General features: G+C 43.2%; 1 protein-coding gene across 4 annotated transcripts in view; it reads left to right on the forward strand.

The window, feature by feature from the left end:
* Hrh4 (histamine receptor H4) overlaps positions 1 to 12,873 on the forward strand; it is a 17,789-nt gene extending 4,916 nt beyond the window's left edge. For 2 of the 4 annotated variants that reach the window (XM_005372722.2, XM_013505130.1), the window contains exons 2-3: positions 1,969 to 2,132; positions 7,348 to 8,471. In XM_005372722.2, coding sequence (XP_005372779.1) covers positions 1,969 to 2,132; positions 7,348 to 8,166 — 983 coding nt within the window. In that variant the 3' untranslated portion in view covers positions 8,167 to 8,471. Of the gene's footprint in view, positions 1 to 1,968; positions 2,133 to 7,347; positions 8,472 to 12,291 lie in introns of those variants that run through there. The other 2 variants (XR_259052.2, XM_005372724.2) reach the window with 2 other exon arrangements.
* The last annotated feature ends 1,528 nt before the right edge of the window (positions 12,874 to 14,401 follow it).

The raw sequence follows: 14,401 nt of genomic DNA on the forward strand, positions 1-14,401 counted from the left end.
CACTGTCACTGTTCCCTACATGTTAGTGGCTATGAAGTCCAGTATGCAGGCCCTGGTGCAGGTCAGTCTGGATGTGGGAGGACTAAAACACTGATTTGCAACATGGTCCTAATTCTCAGGGGAAACTGATTAAATGGTGATTATGATATAATGTGGAATGTAATCAGTGCACCAGAGAAGAGACAAGAGTGGCAAAGTGCTGGGAGAGTGCAGGTGGCACAGGGGTCACTTCTTTTTATTATTGATTTCATTGGTACACTTCAGATCTACATAGTGATCACATCCATCATAGGGAATTTGTACCTGGACATGATATATTTTGATTCTTCATTTTCCCCTAACCCCTTCTCCTCCCTTCAACTTACAGAGGGATTGATACAGGGGAAAGAAATTCCCAACCTGCTAGATATCTAGTATGAGTTCATGTTCTCTAAAATTGAAGAATGAATTTTAGGAACAATGGAGGTTAAGAGCAGAATATATTTATTGGGGAAAAGAAACTTCTGTCTGAGAGAGAGACAGAAGGGGTCCCAAATGGGTTGCTAGGGACCCTCCCTTTCCTAGGGATTTCATACAGCAAATCCATGATGTGAGGTGGGTTCAAGGTGAGAAAAATGGGAAATCACCAAATGGGCATCAGGTGGGGCAAAACTATGGTCCACCCATAAGATTACAAGTATAATTGCTCAGGTAAAATTGATTAAATCAGGATCAAATGGGGAATCAAGTCATGTAGCAAGCGGGCATGAATAGAGAACAGGGGCTTTTCCTGTAAGGGGTTGGGTTAGTGGCTCTTCTTGACCTTCTCAAGTTGATGGTACTTATTTAGAATATCAATCCCTGATGTTTATCCGTGGGAAGTATGTAGGTGCATTTGGTTTATCCTTTATCTTGAGGTCTGGCCCAGAGTGGAGGTGCCTGTCTCTCCCACACTTGTGAGGTATCTCATCTGCTGGCATCTTCTTACTCCTTTGCGGGCCTAGCCCTATCTGACTGCCTATAATATTTTATCTAACTTAGCTGCCTGTAACAGGATCACTTCTGCCAAGGAAGTTCTGAGAAAGATACAGAGAGGAGGCTACTTTCTGAGTTTAGGGAAGAGCGACAAGGAAGTAAATGTGCAAACACACACTCAGAAGATGTTTTAGGAAGAAAAAAGGGAAGTAGGCTGCTGAGCATGTTGGTGCATGGCTGCAATTCCAGTTATTCAAGAGGCTGAGGCAGGAAGATGGCAAGTTAAAGGCCAGCCTGGGCATATGATTGAGACCATGTATCAAAATACAGTAGTCAAAAGAAAAAAGAGGATGTTGAGGGATATGCTTAGCATTTCCTGGGTGTTGTCCCCAGTACTACAAAAGCAAGCAAACAAACAAACAAAAAGAATGAATGAAGTTAGCTCAGAGACAGGTATTATAAAAATCACACTTAAAGAAGGTATAGGACAACAGTCCTGGACTGCTGGATGAAATAACATAAATTACTATATATAACTGTGTTAGTCAGCTTTGCATTACTATACCAAAACATTGGAGGCAATTAACTTTATAAAGAGAAAAGGTTTATGTTGCTCACAGTTGGGAGGTCCAAATCTAAGGTTAGGTGGCTGGTCAGTTTGGCCTCTAGTGAAAGTGATGGAGGGGGCAATGGTGGGAGCAGATGTTGGAGTTTGTGGTCACATCTAGAGTCAGGAAGCAGAGACACTGAGAGACTGGGGTCCCATGGTCCCCTTCAAGGTCATGCCCTCAGTGACCCCAGGACCTCCCACTGGGCCCCACCTCCTAAAGGTCCAAAGCACCTCCCAATGCCATCACCTTGGAAACCAAGGTTTTATATATGTATCTTTGGGGGAACACTCATCAAAATCACAGCAATAATCAAGCCATTTTTAGTATAATCATTGTGTTGTCTATCCATTAGAAGATGCCTCTTTGTATTCACTGACGTGTGCAATTTTTTCTCTCTGTGCAGGTGCAATCTCAATTCCTCTCTACATTCCTTCCTCACTGACTGATTGGACTCTTGGAAAGAAAACTTGTATATTTTGGCTCCTTACTGACTATCTTTTATGTACAGCATCTGTGTATAACATTGTCCTCATCAGCTATGATCGATACCAGTCAGTCTCAGATGCTGTAAGTCCCAGTGTTAATTTACTTTCCTAAGATGATTATATGGATTTACTGTGAATTTTGCTCCCTACCCCTTTGGTACTGGAGATGAAGCTCAGGGACTTGTACATGCATGTGCTCTACCACTGAGCTGCATCCCCATCCCAACAACAAAAAAATTAGGTCCAATCTGTAGTTAATAGAGAAACCTCAGTAGAATTCCATCCTTCTATTATCTGGTATAAAGTTCTCATTGGCCTTTGTGTGATTTAGGAAAGTCATTCCCTGATAAGCCAGTGAAGTTGGAAGCCATCAAAGAGAACTGAGGAGCGATATACAGAATATTTAGTAGGTTGGATATACATGAGGTTCATAGTAATTTCTCAGTTCCACTCTGTAGACAGATTGAGACCTAAATATTTTCCAAAGGATAGAACTTGGTAAGGAAATAGAAAGAATCTCAGATTTTTGAATGGGATGAGAAAATTAATTCTGAATGGCCAAAAGAGAAGACAGGTTGTATAGTGGGACCAGCCAGAGAAAGCAAGTCCCAAGGCTAATTTAGGGCCTCTGCCAAGAAAATCTGAACGTAGTCAAAATCTGGAATAGTTTCATCAGTGAATTAGTAAGAATTATTAAGCAAAATAAATTCTCAGCAAGAGAACCTTGGAGAAAACAGAGAACATTGGAGAATAGGATAAGGGGGTGCATAGAAATATAGGGCAGTGATTTGAAATATTTGGGAAGCTTCTTTCACTTCTGAGTCTCAGGGGCCCAAATCCTTGGGAAATTACTGTGTACCAGGCATTGTGCTAAGTGCTAGAATAGAAAAGGGACTAAGCAGGACATTTGTTTGGGGGGACTATGGTCAATGTGGGGGCAGATCCACAAGCATGTGAGTTCACTATGACAGTCTGGGTGCTGTGCTGGCAGTGTAGATGGGATGGGTCCCACCTTGGAGGACTGGGTGACCTGGAAGCCAGCAGGACAGGGAGGAGATGTTAGATAAAGTCCAGGACAAATGCCTGGGCAAAGAGATTCCAAAGAGGCTCCAACAGAACAGAAGTTTCTTTGTCTTTCCCAGGAAAGAGGGAAGGTTCTGCTGGAGAAAGTCACCTAGGGCCCCATTCACAGGGTGGCTGTGCACCCTCTAGGGCAGGGGCTAGTCAACTTTCACTACCCAGGCCAGGAGTAAATATTTTCTGCCTTGTAGGACGCATGGTCTTGGTTGTAACTGCTCAACTCTGTTGTTGCAGCAGCACAAAACAGCCCTAGATGATACATGACAAAAGAAAGTCTTCGATTATGTGCCAATAAAACTATTTCCAGAAACAAGTGGTAGGCCGTGTTCGTTCCTTGGCTGTAGTTTGCTTGCCCCTGCTGTAGGTCACTATCCTCTGCATGATTCAAGTCAGGTTTGTGTTACTCTAGGTTCCAGATAGGAAATGGGAAGGATAGATGTCCAAGGCAAGGTATTTTCTTTTAACCAGGTAGTACAGAATCATGCTGCCATTTCCACTCACATTGAATTGGTAGAACTTAATCACACTGTCCTTCCTTGTTGCAAAGGATGCTGGGAAATGTGGTCTCTGGCTGAACTATGGAAGTGGTAAGGCAACCAGCTAACTCCACCATTGGGAATTGGGAACATCACTGATGCCTGGTCCACTCAAGTTTGTATTGGTCAATGGAGAAAGTGTGTATCATTTTGGATTAACAATTTATATATCAGTAATCTCATATTTCTCAAACGGCAGACCTTTACCCATTATTGAGTCATGAAATCAGTTCAGTGGGTTGTGATTAGATGTTTTTTAATGAAAAAATATGAACAGAATAGGAAAAGTCAGAGTACCTTGCACATCATGAAGGTAGCTACTGTTTTATGAATTCTGTCTATGTACTTGGTTATGATGTAAAATACATCTCTTGCTTTAGATGCAGTTAAATATTTGAAACCAGCATCTTTCCTGTTTGTGCTTTTAATTTTTCCTGTGTTTCTGCATATACATTTTTTTTTAATCTTCTTTGGGTGTTCTTACAATTTCCATCACTAGTTGTCCAAGCTGTTGAGTCTACCCATAGGTTTGTGAGCAGAAAATGCACAGCTTGGCCATTTAGAAAAAGTGCTTAGACATTACAGAGATGAAGAACGAATGATGTCCAGAAAGGAAGTGGATGGAGACAGACAGACAGACAGACAGAGACAGAGGGAGAGAGACAGAGGGAGAGGGAGGGAGGGAGGGAGAGAGAGAGAGGGAGAGAGAGAGAGGGAGAGAGAGAGAGAGAGAGAGAAAGTGGGAGAGTGTTTTGCCTGGGGAGCTCCTGGCAGTGCAGGTTGTAAAGTTGGTGCAGGCTGGTGGCTGGGTGCTTGTCCTTAGCATGCAGTACAGAGCCTCATGAAGTCATCACAAAGGAGCATATGAGTGTGTAAACGCTGGCAGGCTCCCCAGATAGCACTTGTACCTCCGCTGCCCAGACTTGTGAAACCACACAGAACCTCATGAAACCAGAAGAAAGCCTTCCAAGCCCCTGGGAGCTCATGGGAGGTGGCAGTGAGACGCTGGGCTCTTACTAGAGCTCAAAGTAGAAGAGACAGTGTGATAGGAGACAGGATGCGCTGGGCCTGGGAAAAGGAAATCTGATAACAGATTGGAAAAGAAAAGCTCCATGCAGATGGCTGCACGGGATTAGAGCGCTCAGAGAAGTTTTCTGGAGGGGCAGACTCCATGTAGGGGAAGCAGAGTGGATGAGGGAGGCGGGAGAACCGGGCTGGATCAAAGCTGGAAGGAATGGAAATTAAAATGCTCATGGAGTAAAGGTGGAGACAGAAGAGTATTTCTTTACCTGCAGATAAAGAAAGAAACTTGAGTGTAAAATGAAGACCATAGGAACTGTGCTGCTGGAAGGCTGGGTCAGGCCCTGCACCATTTGCCCAGGGCTGCCACTGAAGTGGCTAGATGACAGGATCTTACTGTCTCACAGTGCTGGAGGCTGGAAGTTTGAAATCAAGGTGTTGACAGGGCTGTCCTCTCTGTGAAGGCTCTAGAGGACCTACGTGTGCCTTCCTCTTAGCATCAGATGATTGATAATTCTTGGCATTCCATAGTTTGTTGATACTTCACTCTAGTCAGGCAATGGTCGTAGCTGTTCTTTGCTTACAAGGACACCAGCCATGTTGGGTTAGGTGAACCCTAATGTAGTCATGTAGGATTAAAGTGAACTCTAATCCAATACAACAAATTTCCCATCTCAATTTGATTACATCTGCAAATGCCATATTTCCAAATAAAGCCGCATTCACAGGCACTGGCGGTTAGAATCTCAATATGTCTTTTGAGGGGACACGGTTCAACTCACAACAGGCACGTAGACTGGTCCTGTAATGTCATATTAACACAGTGCATTCCAGTGGGCGTCTCTGCCTCACAAAAGAAACCTGACTGACAGGACATCTGGATATTTTAGTGGGTAGAGTAAGAGGCACTATCCTGAATAATTCACATATTTTGTAGTAAGACCTCGGCTCCTGGCTGATTTCAGGGAGGCCACTCTGACCAGCTGGGTCTGGACTCCAGCAGTGGTTGAACTGTGTATCTGTCAAAACATTCCCCAGAGATGAAGAGATGGACATTGTCTTCTCAAGTCCCTAGGATGTCCATTATCTCCATTGACCTTATGCATAATGAAAGAGAAATCACTTTCTGCATATTGCATTATATCATTACTAGGGCTGAACAGAGCAATTAAAAAACTAAATGCAGTTTTGTGACCATCTGGGTATTGTTACCCTCTTCATAATCATTAGATTTAGTGTAAGAGATGTATTAATTAGGGATGTGAGAAGGGGGGAAAAGTGGACCGTATGTGAGAGTTTGTGGTCAGGACCCTTCTGATCAGCATGTATTATAACTTAGCCTCAGAAGTACCAACTGTCCAGGGGAATAAGGCTCCCTTCCCTATAGTTAAAAAACCTTTAAAAATTACCAATTTCCTCTTATCCCTAGCTATTGGTAAGCTGATCTCAACATGAAATGGTGCTGGATTCCTTTTAAAATGTGGCAATGCTGTAGCCTAAGACTTTAAAACTCACAGAGAAAATAATACAGAAGAATTAGTGAAAAGGAGACCTGGTCCTATTTCCTAGGTAGATAATTTCCCTTTTGGGGGAATGAGGGAATAGAGAAATGTGGGACATTTGAGCCAGAGGGAATATCTAAAAGAGGCTTGGAGAAGTTACGTGTTCCAGACGCTCAGCTCATCCAAAAGTCTAGGTTCAGTCACGTATCCCTCACAACCTCAGGTGGTGGGCCTTAGGTGTCTTTAGATTTGGAAGATGTCCTTAAGGACATCGGGTCTGACACAGGAGCCTGTGGTCCGGGGGTGGTCCTCACTCTTGGAATCGTATTTTCCTTTCGAGAAACCTGACTTTGTCACTATATGGAGCTAGAACGTTCTCCACCCTTACAAAAGACAGCAGCACTGGCTGCAGTTGAAGTGGTTACGCCTCACCCACTGGCACTGTACCTATCAGATAGAAACGCTGGCAGGAAAAGTGATTTGGCAATGCCTGGTAACACTAGCACTAGTGTCTTTCTGTTTGTGGTCAGCGTTCTCGGGAGTGACACAAACAGAGCCTTTCTTTCTGCTCTTGACCCCGCCTGGAAGGCTCAGCATGAACTGCAGAGTGGATTCCTTCAGAATGTTGGAAAAAGATTAACCGTGGCTCTTGAACTGCGAGAAAGGCATTTTGCACTATGATCTAGTACCTGCATTTCTCTCTCTCTGTATCTCCATAGTCCTAAAAAGTATTGCCTTTGTTGATGAAACATCATCAAACAGTATCTACACTATGGCTGATGCCTTTTGACATTCATTATTGTACTGTATTGAACAGAATGACGGTCATGACCCTGTCTGTAGGATGAGAAATTATATACGCCCTATTTCAGTTATTTAACATTCACATTAGTGTCTGTGAGTTAGAAAAAGATTGTTGTCTTATTTTAGATAGTGACCTTGACAGTTTAGTGTCAGAGGCTCAACCTTGAAGATTACAGTTTTGCCCTTGAAAATCTTTATAAAATCGGCCTCTTGGCTCAGGTTCCACTGAAATTAAAGCCTCTGTCCCTGTACAGGCCACAATACTCATGTGAGTTAATGTCCTCATCTTCTGCGATGCTTTATGTGATCAATATACATTCATTATGTCAAAACTGATTTATTTGGTCTCTCGTAGGTGTCATATAGAGTACAGCACACTGGCACCTGGAAGACTGTCACTCAGATGGTGGCTGTTTGGGTATTTTCCTTCTTGACGAATGGGCCAATGATTCTGATTTCAGAGTCTTGGAAAAAGAATGACACTAACGAGTGTGAGCCTGGATTTTTAAACACTTGGTACATCGCTGTCTTCACATCCTTGCTGGAGTTCCTGATCCCCATCTTCTTAGTTGCTTATTTCAATGCATGTATTTACCGGAGCCTGTGGAAGCGAGGGAACTTCAGCAGGTGCCTCAGCCACCCTGGACCCCCCTCTGCCTCTTTCAGCAATGACCATGGATACCCCTGCAGACAGGACCCAGGTTTAAGGGTGACTCTTCCGGCATGGAAAGAAGCAGCTGCCTCCCTGGGTTCAGACAAACCACGAAGAAAGAGCAGTCTCTTGTTTTCCATAAGATCCCACAAGAACAGCAGTGTGATTGCTTCCAAAATGAGCTCCCTCTCGCAGTCAGATTCCCTGAGTCTTCAGCAAAGGGAACGTCTCGAACTTTTCAGAGCCAGGAAATTAGCCAAGTCACTGGCCATTCTTTTAGGAGCTTTTATCATTTGCTGGGCTCCGTATTCACTGACTACAATTATTAATTCAATTCTTCAGGAGCAGAGCTTTACTAAATCAAACTGGTACAAATTTGCCTTTTGGCTCCAGTGGTTCAATTCCTTCGTTAACCCCATTTTGTATCCATTGTGTCACAAACGTTTTCAGAAAGCTTTTCTGAAAGTATTTCCCATGAGAAGGCCATCCGTGCCATCACACAATCGCTCAGTGTCCACTTGAAGATAATGTTCTCACTTCTGTAAATGTTAGTCATAATCTCTCCCAAAAGAGTTGATCTGTTTTGCCTTTTGCCCTTTCCACTTCACCAAAAAGTTCATAAAGCTGTAATTCTTGATAATTTTAAAAAAAATCTAAACCTGCAAGTCAGTGGAAAATGAATAAAGTCTAAGGATAGTATTTTTGTAAATAGCCACAAAGCAACTAGTATTTTCTTAGTCATCTCTTAGTCACCTTCCTGGTTTTGTAGATCTTGATGTAACATTGATTGTGAAATTTGAGTTTCTGTTTTCTATGTTCAGTGTTTGCTACAAGTTTATTTCTCTCTTTAAAAATTTCATAGTTGTAAGACAAGGATATCTAATTTGAAAATCATTCTGTAAAGTAGGCAGTAGAGAAAAGAACTTCATTGCTGGAGGTGGGTAAGTGGGTTTGGGTTTGAGTTAGCAAAACAGGAAGCGGGAGTGAGCCCAGGTAAGTTCCTATTTCCAGATGTTATGGTTGTGGTCCCAGGAAGGGAGAGGTGTGCAAAGCCCTGGCAATCACAGGAGGGGGAGGAGAGAGACAGGGAGAGAGCAGCAGTGGTTTGAAGAACAGCTTATCATACTCCTTCCTGCCCTCTTCCTCCAACTTCCCCAAAATGTGGGAGAAAGAGGAAGGTTCAGAGCAGATGAAAAGACTATACACTTAAAGTAGACATACCTGGTGGGTGGAACATGCACTGACCTAGTAGATGTCAATAATTATTAAGAAAATATTGTATTTATTTATTGCCATTTAGCTCATTTGCTCAATACTTTATGTTGCAAGGCTCAGAGTTATTCTTTTATGATATAGTTAGTATAGGTTATGTTTTACTGATGATTTACATTTTATAAATTCAGTGAATTTTTTCACTTTAAATAGTTCTCTATGTCAATGTCCTATGTTGGTCTTTTCTCATAAACTTTTATAAGATTTTTTTTTTTTATTAAACAACAGACATTTTTTTCCCACCAACCTGGAGACTGGAAGTCCAAGATCAAGGGGATAGCTGATTGTTTTATAGAGTCCTCTTGGCCAGCAGATGGCTCCCTTTCTGTTATATCCTTGCATGACAGAGGAGGGTGGTCTAGGAACCTGGACTCCCATCTTCTTATAAGAGCCTTAGTCCTGTCATGAGGACCCCACCTTGATGACCTCATCTAAACCCAACTATTTCCAGCAGACCCCACTTGTAGACACCCTCACTTTACAGGGTAAGATTTCAACACAGGCATTTTGGAGGGGTACAAACATCCCGTCCCTAACGTCATAGTTATCAGTTAGAAGCTTTATATTTCTCTCTTTCAAAACTATTCTATGGTACTTTTTTTATAGTTTTCATTTTTGTGTTGGAATTTTCAATGTTAGGTTTTTATTTACTTGAATATTGAAAACATAGTTGTTTAATAATCAGTATTTGCTAACTGCAGTATCTGCAGGCCCTGTGGACTATATTTTCTGCCATCTGTTCTTGCCAATTTTTTCTCAAGGTGTCTCATTTCCTGTGTCTTTGATTAAAAAAAAAATTATCTGCCAAGCATTAAAACAATTTTATTATGACCTGTTTGCAGTACATGATTACATTCATTCTAGGGAGTCTCTTCTAGATTTTTTTATCAATATTTCTTCTGTAACTTCTCAGAATTCTTATACAGCTTGATACTTTTTCATATTTTAGAACTTTTAAACCTTTGATTAACTTCAAACACTACAATATAAAAATCTTTTAAGTGCATCAGTGCTTAGAAATGTACATAATTTTTACTTATGTTTGTACCTTCCATTAAGTAAGAGATACATGTTTAAAATTTAATAGCAATTTGAAAAATTTGAGAAGTTCATAAATGCACAAAATTTTATAAACTTGCTATGTGCCAGCTACTGGCTTTTACATTTATAAATTAGTAGCTGTAGATTTCATATGGTTACTGAAGGCTTGAATATTCATTGAATGGAGTCATCCTATGAAATTTTTGCCCAATTGAAATTTGCAGAAAGCGTGCCTAAAAATTCACAGATATTTTCTAAAGTATTCATAACATATAAATTGTATTTCATTCAATCCAAGATACTGTCAGTGTAAAACATGCTATTTACTGATGCAATACTTAAAAAATCACATTGATAGTAAGTTATTTTCCGATTTTGGAGATGTTGAGATGTGACCCCTGTGTGCCTTAGAACTGAGTCTATGAAATGAGAGTTTGAAAAAAGTACTTTTGATGACAAATGAATGCATTCATCAAATAAATATTCACTGAAAGCCTATCATGTACTAGCTATGAATTGTAAGGATGCCTAAGAACCTTACCAATAAGGAACAAATTTCCTAGGAAGAAGAATTTTACTTTGAGGTTCTTTTAATAGCACTGCTAGGCATGCAATGCCATAGATGCTCTGAACATATTTACTAAGAAGACAGGCTCTAGGTCATTTCCTTCCATGATTTTCTACCCCTTCTTGCTCCCTCCCACCCCATCCACACTGTGACTTTGTAGCACCTCCCGCAGAAGTGATTGGCTTTGGCCACAGATTGCTGCCAATAGACAGAGAGAGAGAGTGACTCCTTGCTATTTCAGAGCCTCAGCCTGAAGAGGCCTGCGTGCACGTCTGCCTCTTAGACCCTTCCCAGTGGTAGGGTGAGCATTGCCTGCTGGACAGTGACAGGTCACGTGGAGCAGAGTCAAGGAGTCCTAGCTGAGCCCAGCTTAGACCAGGCAGCCTCTAAGCAACTCAGTAGCCACCAACAGAGGTGTGGGAGATAGCAGACGAAATGAGGCTGGTTGAAAGCAGCCTAGCCTGGCTCAGCCCACGAGAAGGGCTCCGCTGAGCCAGACATCCCTTGGCAATGGGAAGACCGCATTCTGGAAGTGTTTGTTACTCAGTGACTGCTAACCGACACACCAGGCACCTGCGCTACTCTGTACTGAACATAGTCTCCAAGGGCTGGGCAGAAAAGTAGATGTTGACATTACTTGTGCTTGTGTGACAGCTTGGACAGAAGACAGCACTATTATGCAAGAGAATGATTTTTTGTTAGGAAATGGATTCTGTCCTACAGGAGCATATTCGTTACAAAATGGATTTCTTTTTTGATTTTGAAATATTGCAAATTACACAACATAGCAGCGGCATGGGTGCGCCATGAGGGTAAAGGTGGTCCTTGAGGACGGGGGAGAAAAGGCAGCACAGGGAAACAATCTCTTCTTAGCCGCGGGCAGCTGTCCCTTGTTTGCCTCGTTCAGTCTCTTTGATTTGCTGTCAGATACTGCACCCTAAAGCTGCCTGTGCACTGTCTCTCATGAAGATGGAGTTCTCCTTGCTCCATCCTGTTGCCATTTCTTTATGTGCTTTGACTTCTCTGAGGGAATCGGAGGACACAAAAGAGGCCCAGCCAATTTGGCCCGTTGTTAGCCAGCTAGTAGCTCTGTGAAAGAAGTAGAGGAAGAAGTCTGTTTATCTCCCGTTCAGATTCTGATACCGCCTATTCTTTCTCTCATAGAAAAAAGTTGAACATAAACATCCTGCAGAAAAATTGAGTGTATCTATTAAAACATGTTTCTGACAAATAGATCCTTGCTTAAATTTTCCAATATTCAAGGTAAAGATGTATGAGATAAAGCTCTTCCTCCATCGAAAGGCACTTACCAGCTTCTCAGAAACTGGAGGACAAGTGGTTTTCAGATTCTTACTCCATCCTTCCGGTTTCTTTGCCGCAGTGGAGCACGTCCGAGTCATGGCCCAGGGGCAGTTAGGTGATTGGTTGGATGTTCTGCTTTTCCTCTGCTCTCATTTCTGGGATCGCGCTGGTTTGCATTCAGTTGTTCTTCGAGGTTTTTGTTCCTCTGGCTCCACGTGGATGGTCTGGAGTTGTAAAGTCGTGCTGGTCCACACTGTTCTCTAGGCTGAGGAAACTGTCTGCTGCTCTGAGAAAATGGCCCAACAAGCTTCACACCAGATTGTGGGCGCTGGGGGCAGAGGAGGCAGAGTCCTTTCAAAGGAAGGGAACGAACAAGAACACAGACTGCAATGTGCGCCACAGCGGCGTGACACAGAATGGGCTGCCTCAGAGGGACGTGGGTTGACGAATGGTTTCCTTTGCAGTGATGTGTGCAGGCCCTGATGCTGTCCCGCTGCGGAGCTGCCTGCCTGCCCTCTGTCCTTCTGGGCAGCCCAGTCCTTCTGTGAAGAGGCCGGGCAGCTGTTCTCCTGGACATCGGCTATGGCTCCGAATGGAGAGGCCTAGAGTAAAATCTGCCTGGGTAACGACGGTGCAGAAACTCATGTGTGGTGCTTACTCTGACAGCACGCATTACCCGGCTCATTCCTCAGGAACTAAAGCACGAGGAGGCACGTGGCTGGCAGGTACGTGACCTGTAAGTCTGAACCCTGGGCGTCAAACTAGAGTCCGGATGTGTAACCCTCATCCCGCACTGTCCCCCAGCACTTAGGAGGCCCTGCTCGCTTCATCCTCCACACAGGGCGGCTGATAGGTTAGAGCCTGGAGAAGCAGGCACGCGGTGAGTGCACTGAACAACAACGGCAAATGAATCAAAACGCACCAGCCCATTGCCACAGCACCCGACCTAGGTCCTCTCCCTGCCACGCCAGCAGTGCCGACGTTCTCCACCAGATGGCAGTAGATCCCCGTGCTTTCTCTCCATTCTCTTCCTGAGCAGCTGCTAAATAAAGGTGGTTTTATAATACACTTCAAAGAAATCTGGTAACAGTCCCCTCAGTTCTCAATATTTTATATTGAATTAAACTCAGAAAGTCAGTGAAGGGGACATAAATGCTCTAGAAAGCAAAACAATGACAACTTTTTCTAGAAGGCAAGGCTGCCCCGGGATGTTTTTACTAGGGCACTTGTACACACACACACACACACACACACACACACACACACACAGAGGGCACCTCACACATCTGCCTCCACCGCACACCTTTCCCTTTCCCTCCACCCACACGGTTCTACTTCCCCATACACAGGCTCACACCAGCGCCCCCCACAGTCCACCCACCATGCAATCCAACCCCACAAACATCCGCACACCACACCTACAACACCTGTTCACCATAGTCACACTCCCCACATGGTCACACATCATACACGGCCACCCCATGCTACCACACACATCCATACCCTACACACACACACACACACACGCACACGCACTGTATGCCACACACACCTATCATACACACCCACACCACACACATCCACACCCTACACACACACACACACACGCACTGTATACCACACACACCTATCATACACACCCACACCACACACATTCGCACACATCTACCCCATACCCCACACCCATCCCCCTACCACACCCCCAAAGCTACGCATACGCACACACACAAATACACCCAAACATACCTACACCCACTGTCCCCTTCCCATTCCAAGAGCAGTTCCTCCTAAGGAACCCCTGAAAGTTTACTGAGACTGGAAGGTAAGTAAGTATAAAAGTTTTTCTACACCCGTTTCATTAGTGTTATTCGCTAAACTTCCCTTTATAACAGCACAACACATCATTGGCTTTTAAAAAACGACTGCATTCTAGGACCTTCAAGGGCTTTAAAAGCTTTCTTCCTCAAAATTCACTGAAAAAGAGTAACCCTTCTTTTACACACACAGAAAACTATGGCATCTTTCTTAATGATTGGTGTTTTTAATGTTGGTGTTTTTCTTATACCTACTCTTATAGCACATTTCCCAGTGATTCCTCAAAGTAGCTGTCTACTTAACATTGCAAAAATCATGTGCAAAAGTATCCAAAGCTATGATGCTTAGACATAGCAGCAATCGCAGGATGCGTTCATTTTGGATGTCGTTGTAAAAGCAGAATTTTCACGTATTTTTTTCTGTTTAAATGGCACCATCTACTGGTCAAAGTTGGCATTACAGCTCAGGGGTAGTGCCCAGCCCCTGAAGAAGCAATAGAGTTTTGTAGTAATGTGATCAGGGCATAAAAAGTGATTTTTAAGGAAAACCATTTACAGTTTCATATTATGTCACACTGCATGAGTTTAGCTACATTTTAAATCTTTATTTTTGGCCACAGGAAGGACTGTCCTCGTCACCCAGGCGTGCATGCACCCCTCCTTGAGTTTTCATTTGTGCTGTTCCTTCACGTCAGTGAATTTGGTGACCCCATCCAAGCTTCATCAAAAATTTCCCATGTCATTGAAATTGAAGCATCCC

Source organism: Chinchilla lanigera, unplaced genomic scaffold (assembly GCF_000276665.1).
Source record: "Chinchilla lanigera isolate Chin_1 unplaced genomic scaffold, ChiLan1.0 scaffold00001, whole genome shotgun sequence".
NCBI classification, from domain to species: domain Eukaryota; kingdom Metazoa; phylum Chordata; class Mammalia; order Rodentia; family Chinchillidae; genus Chinchilla; species Chinchilla lanigera.